Source organism: Epinephelus lanceolatus, chromosome 18 (assembly GCF_041903045.1).
Source record: "Epinephelus lanceolatus isolate andai-2023 chromosome 18, ASM4190304v1, whole genome shotgun sequence".
NCBI classification, from domain to species: Eukaryota; Metazoa; Chordata; class Actinopteri; order Perciformes; family Serranidae; genus Epinephelus; species Epinephelus lanceolatus.
The window spans coordinates 28,696,433-28,711,265 of record NC_135751.1 but is presented as its reverse complement, the minus strand read 5'-3'; the positions used below and the strand labels follow the sequence as shown (position 1 = coordinate 28,711,265).

The window sequence follows — 14,833 nt, the reverse complement described above, 5'->3', positions numbered from 1 at the left end:
AATGCAGATGTTACTTCGAGTGAATACAAAGTCACAGTGTTTATAATGTGTCTGTTCAGAACATGGTGGCTTATGTTGGTAAATGTCATTTTTGTGCTGGCTTACAGTTTCAACCATTAGTGAGGTGGCTGTTACATTTCTTGAGACCCTTCTCCTGTGACAATCAGGATATGTGTAGCTTAAATAATTATATACAGTTATATCTGTTGGGCAGTTACAAGAAGGGCTGGATGAGATCCTCTGTTGGGTTGGTTGCAGCTGTGGCCTGTATGATTGACACCCCTGAGTTAGATGATATTGAAAGTCAAAGGAATACTACACCCACAAAATGGCCTTTTGTAAGTAGGTTAGTCATGCTGTATTAACTTGAATTTGTATAGAAACTTTGTCTTCCTCGCATGCCTTTACAAACAATGGTGGCCATATTGATTAATTGGGGGCCATGTGTAACAACAGAAAAACATCCCTTTACAAACTCTCACACAACTCGTGTAGTGTAATCCCAAGCCCATTTATCCAGTCATACGCTCAGTCTTAAACACATGCATTTTTATTACAACCTTACTCTTTAAAACTGAACTGAAAGTGAAACTACTAAACTACTACTACTACTACTTTTTTCCCTTTTCCTCATGATTTCAAGGTAACATGGCATGACTAATTGATATACAAATGGTCATTTTGTGGGTGAAGTGTTGCTTTAAAGACAGTTAGAGGCAGGTGGAGGTAAAGGGTTAATAAAGTCATTATATTGATGTTAACAGTGACATAAAAAATAGGCTTCATTTAGTGCTTAGCCAGATGAGAAATGGCCTGTTTGGTCAGTGACAGCAGATGATATATGAAATTGTCATTATGAAAACTGGTTTGTAATCAGCATTTAAGAGGCAATAAAGCAAGTGTGGTCTGCGCAGTCAAAATAATAGGTATTACATAATGTGCATTCTCAGTGAAAAAAAGAGTTGGGTTCATGTGCTCTACTTTCTTTCTCCACAACCTCTTTCTCCCTTCTTTCTGTCTTCAGTACCCGTCCCACAGTGATTCATCCCTAGCTACAGGCAGCTCTGAGGGCAGCCTCCAGACCACCCTGGAAGAAGGACTGAGCTTCAGCATCTCTCCGCCACAGAACTTGGAATTGCCTTTGCCAACAGCTCCCTTACCTTTGGTTTGCCCGATTCCGCTGCCCGAAGACGGCAATGCCATTTCCTCCCCAGTCCAGACCCTGAGACCGAGGCCGAGCCCCTCATCAGCCCTCACCCTCCAGGCCACCAGGGGCCACCAGCGGAGCCAGAGCAGTGGCCGAGGTAGCACCAGCCCGGGCTACACCCGCGACGATTCAATTGACCCTTCCGACGAGGATCTGGGCATAGGTATCGGATCGTCAATTGGTGGTTGTGGCTCCAGCCAAGCGGGCAACAGTGAACACTTGTCAGAGACACTGAGCAGCTTGTCGCTGACATCACTGCTATCGCCCAGCGCCCTGGTGTACCCGGGAGCAGCAGTGAAGAAGTGCAACAGCACAGGCAGCCTGGACCAAGGGGGGATGATGCTGTCATCACGGGGCAGGGAGGGCCGCAGGGAGATTCTGGGCTTGGAGCTTATGGACCCCCAAGGCTTCTTGGCCAACCCTTGGACGGGGGTATTAGTTGATACAAGAAGAGGAGAAGGAAGAGGGGAAATAGGAGATGGCGAGCAAGGGTTGAAAGGGAAGAGCTCAAGCCAAACAACAGTAGGGCCTTGTCGGAAAAACAGATGAAACCTACTGTTCCCTCTTTCTTTGTCTCTCCATTCCTTGGATCTAAACCCATAGCTGTCCCTCTCACTCTCTCTGCTACCATCAGTGAGAGAGAGGCTTGATGACACATGATGTCCCGTATTCCAGAACCAAACCCTCATCTTGCCCCCTCAACCCCTTTCTATACATTTGTGACAAGCCCATGTCCTATTTTGTGCTACCTAGGTGAGTGGTCATGGTTACAGCCTGCTGGTGGGGAAGTGGCCTGCAGAGTTGAGGCCTGAGGGCTGAAGACAGATCCTCAAACCCTCTTAGGGGCTGTACCTGTAGAGGAAGACATGGAAGGTTCTGCTCACACTGGAAGACCAGGAGACCCATTCATATCAGGGAGTCAATAGGAGGAGAGACAAAAGAGCTTAAACTCAAAGACCATTAAAGAGTCTTGTTGTTGCTCTACTGTAGTTTCTTTTTCCCCATGTCGGCTTGGGTTCACTGAGGTTGAAAATGCAAAAATAGAAGTACCTGAAATAGCATATCCATGCCAACAGAGACTGTTTGATTCGTTTATGTCTCAGAGGCAGTGCAGCAAGTAAAGTGGGAGGAGGCTCGGAATATTATTAAGGCGGAAGGAGGGCTGGGAAAGGAGAAGGCAGGTCATTTGTTTGGCTGGAAAAGCAGAGAGCGGATCTAATGTCCATCTGTTCTGGCAGACGGAAACAACAGGTCCTACTCACTCTGGCACAGGACCCTCTGCTGAGTTCAGACTAAAAAATGCAAGGTGGAGGAGAGTTCAAGAGTGTGTGCTGGTGGCGTGTGTGTTAGAGCACTGCCTCAGGTATCCAAGGCATGAATTAAATCATTCTCATCACCTCACCATACCTCTGTATCTTTGACAACAGGAGATAGGTATTGACTGATCAAAGCTCTGTGCCTCTGTCAGCTCAGTCTTGAGTGGCAGCGGAAAATGGAAAGAAATTGACAGATTGCGGAGGTATAACCGTGCATGGAGTGATTCGTGAAATTGTTTTTCTTTCTATCTCCAGCATCTCTCACTCAAATTTGAAGAGTATGAAAGAGAGCTAGGTTGGATGGAGCTTTTACAAACCCCATCAGAAGAACCAATGATGCGTGCATGGGGCAGCCTTGTGTGCACCAAAAAAAAAGGTTCACAGCTACTTAATAAAGTGAGACTTCAAGCACACTCCTTTTTAAACCACTTCCTCTCACCATGCTTTAGGATTTGTGATAAACGGACAAACCCACAAGAGTTGCGAAGGACCTTGACTGCATGATGGAATTGCATTTAACCAAGATTTTTTATCTATATACAGAAGTGTATCAAGATGTCAATGTTGGGTGATAACCATGTGATTTCTATTCCACTATTTTTGTAGAAAAGAGGATAGGCACGTCCAAGTGTTGCCGTTTCTTTGTCCCTATTTCATTTAACCCATACGATCTCTTTGACTTGTTGTCTAGGACTTTTTGTCTGCCAGTGGCTTCCAGTTTTATAACATTTTTTAAGGTGTGGACGGTGTATAAAACAACGAAGCAAAAAATTTCAAACAAAACTTTGTGCGCTGAAGTGATTGTTCCCTCCAGCACATTTCTCTTTGGGAACATTGGTTCCTCGACGTGGATTCTTTTTTTTTTTTTTTTCCCAAATGTTGGAGTCCCAGAGGACAACCAGAGATGGGAACAGCCATATTCACTCAGCACATGAGGATTGTTCTAGCTCACAGACATTCCTGGCTGCACACAGGGAACTTTGTTTGCTTTTAGCCTCCTATGCTAAAAAAAGAAAAGAAAAAAAAAAACATGAATAGCGTAAACCATCTCTACGAAAGCTTTAATTTGAGAGTTACACCACAACATATCGACTATGGACACATTAGTGTTCCTTAAGCATGGTTCTGGGATTGCAATACAGTATGCTTTTTTTCTTGAAACAACACCCTGATGCACTCATCTTTCTCTTCCCCATCTTTTCGCACACACAGTATGTTGTAGCAACCTTCTCACACACAGTTCATAGTTTGATATCAAAAAGCTGACACTGTAACAATGAACAAAACTTTGCATCTTTTCAATGCAAGCTTATTTTAGCTCCTGCCACTTGATTAATAATTAACTCCATCCGAAAAGGAGATGCTCATCTTAAAGCCTGATTTCTAGAGGTAGACTGTTGTATCCCTAGTGTTTTGATCATTACCTTACTTTTTTTAATTTCTCAAAAAGAATGAGGTGATGTGAGAAAATCAGAGGGGTCTGACCTTTTTTATCATGCAAAATCACTTTGATGACTATGTTTTATCACATGGTGTTGGGTATTAATGAGTGATAGTAAAGACAGTTGTGTGTGTGTGAGTGTGTGCGTGAATGTGTGTTTATGACTTCAGGTGAAGTGATTGCCTTTTCCTGAAGTGTCCTGTTTGTCAGCGAGGATACCGGAGATTAAAGGTTGAAGAGGGAAAACACGAAGTAAACAAGGGCTGTTTTAGCTTCAGAGATATATCCTCCTATCTTTCTGAGACGAATCCTTGTGTCAATGAACGTGGCATCAAAGGTTAAAGCCTGACTACGCAGCAATAAATGTTCTATGTGTATGCCCTGAGTAAATGATGTCAATGTGATTTTTATCTCCTCAGAACACAACAGTATTCATTACTGTCTGTTTTTGCTTCTACTTGTCTGAACTTACAACCAATCAGATAGCACCTCTGCCCTCTCGGAGACCAATCAGTAGAGAGACGGGCTGCAATTGGATGACATGAACAAATGAGGTTATTGAACTCAGGTCGGGGGGTAAAAACCACTGGTAAAATTTTAAAGATAGCTGTAAAGGTGTGCTCAGACTGAACTCGGAGCAAATTTTCACCTTGCTTTATTCGCACAAATTCGACTGCTGGAGTGTTTATTCGCCACAAACAGCTAAAGCACCCACGGTCCAGATGTTAGCTGTAACTACCTAACAATGCACCAACTGTGTGTGTGAGCAGAGTGTGCCTTTGTACAGTATGTGTGTGCTACAGCTCTGAATCAGACTGATTTACCAGGATCTGAAGTTCTTTCTGTTATTTTTCTTTTTGTTCTCCCTCTTGTCTCAGTGTGTTCATGAAGTGGAGAACAACAGCTCGGGATAAGCACACGTTTTTGTTTGCTAAATTTTCAACATGTGCGGACGCGATTCTGCTTCAATTCACACTGCCTTGAGCAAACATTTGTCCTACTCTACATTGACTTTGTATGCAATCACGTCGCCTCCAGAATTTGCTTCGCCTTCAGTCTGAACACACCTTAAGAGTGTACAATTCACATTTGTACATATCTTTGTATTTTGATCTGCATGTGTGCATTGCTGCCAGTGACCATGATTATATCATTAGTATGCATTTCATAAAATTGTACAAAGTTCAAGGGAATGCCCCAGTGTTTTTTGACTGCTGCTATGAAACCACTAAAAGAGAATCAGCTGGAGCCACAAAAAACTTTTTTTCTGCCGACACATCATTCATCAAATAGTGAAAAATGGGTAAGTGAAAGCTGCTGCTCAGTCTTCATCTTTATACCTGTTATTTACATTTAAATTAATACATATCTGATGTAAGATACGGGAAAAGAGGTTGAGTCCACCTGGTTCAAATGTTATCAACAGATTAAATGGGCGTTATTAGTGTTTATCAGCCTTGTATACCCCTTTATAACAGTCATAGGCTGGCTTGGCTTGGCTTGGCTTCGTTTGGGCCATCAGCCAGGCACAGCAGGGATTTGCATTTCCATCACAACAGGGCTACCCTCTTGAAGGTGTGTCTTAAACTGATAATGGTTTGTCTTGAATGATGACGTTAAAAAGCGGAGTCCCCTGTTATTTTTGCTGCATGTGTTTTTACACAGCAGGGAAAGTAAAAGAAATTTACCTGTTAGAGGTGAGCTGGTTGCAGAGGTGCAGTAAGAGCCTGTTGTCTGCAGCTCTTCATCAACATCTCACTGTGGCTGTTTCTTCGTTCACTTTCCTCCCTGCTGTATTGTTAGACTTGCCTTTATTGGAGAAAAGCCGCTAACAAAGTTCTGCTAATTCAGTAATGACACGTTTCATTTCCTATAGATTCTTCACAATAAAAGTACCCCGTTATTTTGTTATGTATGAACTTTTATTGTGAAGCAGCACTGTGAAGCAGTGAAGCAGGGGTAGTTGGGGGCTGGCTGCAATCGGCAAAATGTCACCACTACCCATTTGAGGGCGGAAGGCCTGCCTTTTAGACCAGCTCCGGTGCAGCTTGACATGGCATGGTGCATCTAAACAGACAATGGAAACACAAATCGGCGTAGCATGGCTTTACTCAGCACAGCCAAGAGTGACAATAGAAAAGGGTAATAGAAATGGGTTAGTACGGTCTGCTACACCGACTCGTAGGTTCAGAGGTCGTTATCAGCCCATTTAATGGCCTTAGTTTATTGTTGTGTGGCAATGGAGGAAGTCAGGTGATGTAATGTTACTGCAAACAGCACAGATGTCTGCATGGTAAGACTGTCAGTGTGATGGATGGGCCAATCAAACGCAGGACTTTCACCCAAGAGACAAGGGTTTGTGTCCTGTGCAAAACCAAAATTCAACATTGAGTTATTTTAACTGCATAATGCATGTGACGAATGATGTATATTGGACGCAGGTTGGCGTATGTATCGTGATATGTGATGATGTTTTTTCTAACCCTAACCGTGTAGTATTGGTGCCTAAACCTGACAAAACTGAAAGTGAAACCTGATGAAACCACTCCTGATAACAATGGGCATGTAAAGCGAGAAGTATACTTGCTGCGTGGCCAAACGTACGCGTACACGGTGTGCTGCACCTGTGTGTATACTTGCTGCAGCACAGACGTTCATCGGTGCAGCCAAAACGCCTGATACTGGTGGTCTCCGCTAGGGCAGACCGCAGCACTCAGACACAGAGGTCGTGAAAAGAGAAGAAGGCGGTGACAGTGTATTTCCGGATAAACACAAACATGGACACTCTCGATGAAGAGATCATAATTTTATTGCTGTTAAGATCTCGGCAGAGGAAAAGGCGTCGTCTCCTTAACCAATCACATGGGGAGTTTGTTTCCCTTGTTTTACCCATGCGAGCAATCGATGAGGAAAAGCACAGGGAATTCTTCTTCTTTGGAGTTTTACGGCGGTTGGCATCCGTTACGTTGCATTACCGCCATCTTCTGGGTCTACCTTGCTCCTGCATCTTTCATTCCATTATATCCTTTTCACCGGTCCACCTCCGACCTCACGTTCACAGTCTCTAGGTATACTTTGCACAAGCGCCGCTAGTGTTCATGTCAGTATTCCATCTCGCGTAAGCGTCACGCTACCTTGCAGCAAAGTGTGCGGCCTACACGCCAAACGACCGCAAAATACGCGTGGCAGCCAAACGTGCACGAAAACTGCGCACGTTACGTGCAGCACGTATATTTTAGCCTTAATGGATTGATAACGATATTCTCAACCTACTTGTCAGTGTAGCAGGGCACTAGTAACCCATATCTGTGAGGCTGACAACCGCTGATAACGCCCATTTAATCCAGTGATTAACATTCAAACATTCAAAATGGGAGTTAAGTCAGGACAGCTTAAGGTGGGGAAAAGAAAGCCAGTGACAGGACAGGGACACAGGAGCAGAAAGTGTCCAGACTTGACGTGGACAGCTGGACAGTAGACAGCCAACAGACAGTGTGAGAGAGTCAGGTAGTGAGATGCTGCAGGAGCGGGAGACTTCTCCAGACAGCTTGTCATCGGCAGCCTTGCCCAGCAGAGCCGCCAGTGCGAGAGAGCGCATTAGGCATGCACGCTGAACTCCGAGGTGTTGTTTACCTCACACCCCCAAACAACCAGCCCTCCACCTCATCTAACCTCTCAAAACCAGCTCTCCCTGCAGGCCCCCTGTCCTTCAAATGTCACTGCAGGAGGTTGGAGTTGTGTGTGGCGAGCGGTAAGTGTGCTTGTGTCTCTGAGACTGTGAGTGTGCTTCTGTATGTGTGTGTGTGTGTGTGTGTGTGTGTGTGTGTGTGTGTGTGTTGATGCAAGCACAAACAAGTATGTGTGAGTGGATATGTCATTGCTTCAGTTTTCTGCAAGGTCTTTAAAGAAGTGGACTGTCGGCTGAAATGTTTGGGTATTAACTCTGATTTGCCGTCCATCACCTGACGAGAGCAAGTGACCTCTTGCTACATCAAAGGTCAGTATCCAAGAAGCCTCTCGGGGCTTGTGTGCTGATTTGGTTGATTTCCTCCCAAGGCGACACACAAAGTGCCCTGAGACATCAAGGCCCCCTGGGTATGAGGCACTTTTTTCACCTCACCTGGAGTCCCACAGGTTTTGTCTGAGCTGGAACATTTATAGTGGTTCTGTGCTGCATGGCAAAGGTGGTGGTTTTACAGCTGTCGGGGGAGATTTCACATTGTTTAAAGGGGACCTGTTATGCTAAATTTTCAGATTCATACTTGTATTTCATGTTTACATGCTGTAATGGTCAAAAAAGTTTATTTTCCTCATACTGCCTGTGCTGGAACACCTGTATTCTCCCTCTTTCTGAAACACTCTGCGCCTGTCCCCTCAAGCCCACCTCCCAATAAAGCCCAGTCTGTTCTGATTGGTCAGCTTTTCTGGGTCTTCCACATCTCAGTGACTCTGCACTGTTGTTACGGCCGGGGAATATCACCAATGAAAGCTTCTAAACAAACCAAACATGTTCCAACAGGAACATAATCTAAAATCAGGGAGAAATTAACAACATCTGCAACCAAGATTACATGTTTACCTGTTGTTAGCATGTAGCTTCATGTGACAGTGTAATTGCTGCCAGGGAATGACTGGCCAGCTGGCCGCCAGCGCCATTAGATGCTGATATCTGGTTCGATTTAGGTTAGTTACTCAAAATTTAATGTCAGGACAATGTCTAATGCCAACGCGAATTTGACAAAGAATACTGATGACACATGATGTTGATTTGTTGTTGGTTTTTAAGTTATTTTGTCAAGTAACCAAAATCCAACGCCACCCAAACATCCCATGCTAACGTCATCTTGAGCTACAAAAATGGCGTCATTCATGTTATTCATACAATGTGGAATTCTAACATTACATAACATCACATAGACATAGGTCGGTTGCTACTCTTGTGCCTTTTTTGTGCCAGCTTTCAAGAGTGCAGTGAGCCTCAGACTTCACTGACATCCTGAGTGCAGAGCTGATCTTCTTCCAGGCGCTATTTTGAGTGTGTAGGCCTATCGTCTGTGGGACAGATGTAAAGTTCTGGGCCCTGGCCCTGGACTAAGATGTTTAACTTTTCCATAATTATCAGACTGAATATTTACAGAAGAAGGGAAAGATATCTGTCAGCTGTGATTGGTTTGTAACATGACTCCTGTCTGACTGCTGAGCATGGCCACTTCCTGCATCTGTCCTTTCAAATTAAATTCCCACATGGTCCAGTCGTACAGGTTTTGATTTATTTTGAAAAGGTGCAGCTCCTTAAAACTTTTTTTTTTTTTCTGCGACTAAGCGACCAATGAAATCTTGCCAACTAATGACCTTTCTGGTCGACTAACGTTTGGTCGACTATTAGGGGGCAGCCCTTAAAAAACCTCCTGATTTTCATTCCAGCTAAAATTTAACATCTGTCCGACATGAGAGTCCAACATCTTACTGACATCATATTGACGTCCAGTGCTAGCTGGGTGTGTGTAGCAGCATTTTCTCCTGTTAAAAATCACCAGTAAAAGCTTCTAAACACAACATGTTATGTTCCATCAGGAATCTGAAATTGGGAAGAAGTTAACGACATCAACAACCAAGATTAGCCTTAATGTTTCCCTGATGTTAGCATGTAGCTTATGCAGCAGTGTGGGCTGTAGTGTGCCTACAGCAGATGACCATTTAAAGAAATCAGTCCCAGTCTGACTTCATCTTATAAACCAATTAGAAAGAAAAATTAGAGTATTGTATTCAGAACAGAGTATACAGAACAGGCATTTGCTTACAATGATTACTTCATATATGTTTACTTCATTATTTGAAAATATGGCCACATTTAATATGAACATCCAATATTGTAACATTATATATACATGGCAGAAAATAAGGAAAAACATACTGGTCCCCTTTAAGGCTCACACATTTTTAAACGTGATATTAGAAATGCTCCGAACACATCGATCAAGGGGATTTTTTCAGAGGAAAGGATGAATTAGATAAAAGTGGGTAAAGGCAGCTTTCTTTTCAAAGAAGAAAAGTATCTCCATCTCTTTGTCTGCCAAAGATATCAGGTCAAAAGGTAGCTGGAAAATCAAGAGAAATAATGTGCAGTCAAAGGAAATGCTACACTCAAAGTTTTGTCAAACATAAGTCTGAGAAACAAGGTCCAAACAGATGTGTCTCATTAATGTGTTTGTCTCTGGGCTCAAGAGGGTGGAACTGAAAAACTTCTGACAACATCCAGCTTGTTTTTATAGATGTGCTGCTTTTTTTTCCTGAGGGAAGTGTGAAGCTTTTTATTCAAAAAGTGAGTAAATTAGGAGTTGTTTTTAGTGCTCTGTCACCTAATAAGTCGCTTGAGCCGGCAGAGTGTCTTTGATGTGTTTGGAGGTGACCTGAGTGCTGCTTGAAGCAGGGAACATGGACCATGGAACGGTGCTATCAGGCTGGTATCATTTGGATATAATGCGCTCGGAGAGGACCGAATGAAGGGTCTGTGAACATTATGGGAAATACTAGAAAAGCTGCCAAGAGATTTTGCTGCGCTTTAAAGGGTTGAACAATGAAAAAAGAGTTGTACACACCTGCCTGACGTAGTTTTATGGGATTATTACTGACAGAATAAACAAGTCAACATTTTGACCACTCCTCTCAGAGCAACACTTTCCCCTCACTCTCTCTTTTCTACATTTATTTAATCACATCTGTCAGCAAAGCCTTTGCCCACACCTGAGTCTTTCTTGACACACACATTCATCAGGGCGGTGTATGGAAACCAGCTCCTGTCAGCCGTCAAGGCTAACTGCCCTGGGAGTTGTCCAGGCCCTTCGATTGTATCACGGGCTCCAGGGAGAGAGCCGGATAAAAGCAGGTTGTGAAGGTGGCACAACAAAAGGATGAATGAGGTGCTGCTGAAATGAGCTGACTGTATAAGATCAGAGAAAGTGGCTGTCAATCTCCAGATGATATTTAAACTCTCTGAAATCTAAAGTACCGCTAAGGATTTTTTTTTCTCTTATGAGTGTCGCTTTGTTGCTTGTCCCCCCCTTTCCCCGACAGTTTCTTCTCTTTCTCATTATCATCCATTCTCACCCCTCATTCACTCACACATACAGACGCCTGATCTCTCTCTGCCACCTAAATTCCACTTTCTGTGACTTCAGAGGAAGAATTAAGCAGGTACAGTATCCACAGGTCTCCCTATCTGCACTAACTTGAATGGGAAGCTGTCTCGCCTTCACAGACTTTCAAATACTTTGCATATTAGTGTTTGTGGGCCCAAATACACTGCTAAAAAAATGAAGGGAACACTTAAATGACACATCACATTGTGATGAATGAATTATTCAAGGTGAATATCTTTACTGATGTATATTCCATAATTTGTCAAGAACAAAATGACGTCAGTGGAAACCAAAATCTTCAACCCACTGAGGGCTGGATTCCAAATCACACTGAAAATCAAAGTAAAAAAATTAAATCACAGGCTGATCCAACTTCCATGAGTTTTATCACAGCAACTCATAATAAGACTCAGTAGTGTGTATGGCCCCTGCATGCCTGTATGTACTCCTCTTAAAGTCTGGCCATGCTCCTGATGCGTTAGTGGATGGTGTCCTGGGGGATCTCCTCCCAGACCTGGATCAGGGCATCAGTGAGCTCCTTCACAGTCTGTGGAGGTACTTGGCAATGTCATATGCACGATACATAAAGTCCCATTGTTGCTCAATTGAACCTAGGTGAGGGGAACGAGAGGGCCAGTCAATGGCATCAATGCCTTCATCATCCAGGAAGTGCCGCCACACTCCATACGAGGCCCCATGAGGCGGGGCATTGTCCTGCACCAGGGAGAACCCAGGGCCCACTGCACCAGTGTAAGGTCTGACAGTCACTCTGAGGATTTTATCCCAGTCCCTAACAGCAGGCAGGGTATTGTGGCTATGACATGGAGGTCTGTGTGACCTTCCCAGACCATCACTTACCCTCCGCCAATCCGGTCATGCTGGATGATGTTACAGGCAGCATAACGTTTACCATGGCATCTCCAGACTCTTTCACGCTCAGTGTGATCCTGCTCTCATCTGTGAAGAGAACGTGGCGTCAATGGTGGACCTGTCAAATCTGGTGTTCTCTGGTGAATGCCAGTCAAGCTGCACAGTGCTGGGCTGTGAGCACAGGTCTCACTAGAGGATGTGGGGCCCTCATGCTACCCTCATGGAGTCTGTTTCTGACAGTATGGTTAGAAACATGCACACCAGTAGCCTGCTAGAGGTCATTTTGTAGAGCTCTGGCAGTGCTCCTCCTGTTCCTCCTCACACAAAGGAGCAGATACTGGTCCTGCTGCTGGGTTGATGCCCTTCCACGGCCCTGTCCAGCTCTCTTTGTCAAACAGGCAGCCTCCTGGTGTCTCCTCCATGCTCTTGAGACTGTGCTGGGAGACACAGCAAACCTTCTTAGTGCCATCCTGGAGTAGCTGGACTACCTGTGCAACCTGACTGGGCTGCAGGAACCGCCTCATGTGACAAGGACACTGGCAGAACACAAAACTAGAGAAGAAGGATAAAGAGAGAGCAGCTGTCTGTGGTCACCACATGTAAAACCATTCTTGGTCTTGGTTTTGCCTCTCCATTGCACCTGTTGTCACTTTGATTTGCACCAAAGCAGTTGAAACTGATTCACGATCACTTGTGCTTCCTAAATGGACAGATTGATATCCCTGAAGTTTAACTGACTTGGTGTTACACTGTGACAATTAACTGGTCCCTGAAGTTTTTTTGAGCAGTGTACAGAGTTATAACTGCACATGTAAACATGGATAAACACCCACCTAGGCACACTTATTCTCTCCATCTTCTCCTCCACATGCAAACTGCAGAGATCCACTCCCTTGTTGCACGGTGAGTCTGCAGGGGAGTGTGCTTGTCTGAGGATCAGTGCTAATGGCTGAAGCTTATCCCCTCACAAACTGCCTTCCCTTCCCCTCTCCCTCTCCTGCCTGTTTCTTCCGCTTTACCTCCGCAGCATAAAACCATTAGCGGAGTAAGAGAAGCTGTGACAGCTGAAACCGTGAGATTGGGAGCACTGCTGACACTGCTAGTTTCAGCCTCGCTGCGCTTTCATCGCGAGGGATGATTGACTGGTTTTCTCAACACCTGGCCCGCTGTTTTGTAAGATAATAGTGAAAAATAATACAGTAACAATGTTGAGCGACTGGTTTGTGCTTTGAAAGATTTATTTCGCAGGGAGCTCTGGCAGTTCAGTCATATGCTGGGCTCTGTTTTTTTTTCTCGACAGACAGATTTGAAATCCCAGTTCAAGCTGTCACATCTCTGCCTCGTCTGAATTTAGAACTCAGCAATTTCCCTTAACATGAAAAACAATTCTGAAGGCTTTCAAAACTCCTTTGGTATTTCAAAGGAATCCTCTTACTACATTTACTGCTGAATAGTAAGAATGATGGAGAGCATTGGGAATAAACAAATGTTGCTGACCTCCATTTAACCTGCAATACAAAAAAGGAACAAACTAAAAGCTTAAAGAGGCTAAAATTGTTTTTTATATAATATCAGTATCAAATGATGGTGTAAAAACAATGTAAAAATTTGAAACAGGCCACTCGAAGTGATGACAAAGTAATCACCTGAACTCAGCTTAACGGAGCATCTCTAGATGTCCAGCCCATAACTTCACTGTTTTGGTTCACTCTCACGGCTCTCGTATTGTCATTTTCTGCCACCACAGGCAGCTGTTTTGCCTCTACAAACCCAGTGTACACTGCCTGCACAGCACCAAACAGCACACAGACACAGTTTGTGATTAGCCAGTGAACACTGTGGAGCATGTACCAGCTAAAGAGCCAGATATTTACCCCAGGCGTTGGTAGAGACCAAAACAGAGCTACAAGAAAGTGCATACTGGCTTTAAGGTTGGTGGATGGCCACAGACAACTCTAAATTAATGATAATGTTGACCTTTAAAGGAGCTTTAGGCATGTAACGAAGAGCCCTTCGTTACTAGTGACTGATGGCTTTGGCCTTGTAAATATTACCCAACTGGGTCTGTGTATGAATGTCACTTTTAAACAAACAACTTAATTAGGCACTTTAATAATGGCACATGGCACTTTCATGGTGATAGTTGCACTTTATTAGCAGCATTTGCACAGAGCAGTTTGCACATTGCATATTTGCACATGAGCTTTATTGAATATGTGATGCGGATGAACATTTCAAACCATGGTGAAATTGATGAGTAGTGATTGGTGACGGGTGTTGTCTTCTGCCAGGTGCGGTTGTGGATGATCTGCTTCACCTGAGGAGGGGAGGGAGTTAGAGTAGACAATACTGTGTGTGTACCTACAAGGTTCATAATTGATAGACAACAGTTAAAATTAAGTACTGTTGAGTTTTGGTTCATCAGACATAACATAAATGTGCTTTAATATTGCAATGTGAAAGTGTTCATTAGTGTGTTAAAGTTGTGGCCTGTGTTTGAGTTGTTTGCGTAGATTCTTACCTGTCCTTCCTGTGTCTCCTCCAGGGTGTTCGGCCAAAAGAGTCCCCGGGGGTACGAACACCAACTTAAAGGTTCCGGGAGAGACTAAGTGATGGGATAGGAAGAGGGGAGTTTGGTAGCTGGTGTATATATGTATATTTATTGTAGTGGGTTTGTGTTTATTCTGGGGGGGTAAATAGCAGTACAGTAGTCATGGTAAATATTATGGTAATTGTATGCTCGTTATATTGTCCGTGGTGATTAGCCATGAGATAATATATTTTGTTAAAAAAACCTGTTAATGGGAGCATCCAATCAAGTGCACCAGTGATAGGGTATAAAAGGCGCCAGTTTCCATCT

The 14,833-nt window shown here is 43.9% G+C and overlaps 1 protein-coding gene across 3 annotated transcripts in view; it reads left to right on the top strand.

The window, feature by feature from the left end:
• LOC117269085 (voltage-dependent T-type calcium channel subunit alpha-1I) overlaps nt 1-4,349 on the top strand; it is a 141,432-nt gene extending 137,083 nt beyond the window's left edge. For all 3 annotated transcript variants that reach the window (XM_033645943.2, XM_033645940.2, XM_078161154.1), the window contains one exon: nt 1,025-4,349. In XM_033645943.2, the coding sequence (XP_033501834.1) occupies nt 1,025-1,756 (732 nt within the window). In that variant the 3' untranslated portion in view covers nt 1,757-4,349. The remainder of the gene's footprint in view (nt 1-1,024) is intronic.
• Nucleotides 4,350-14,833: the final 10,484 nt, after the last annotated feature.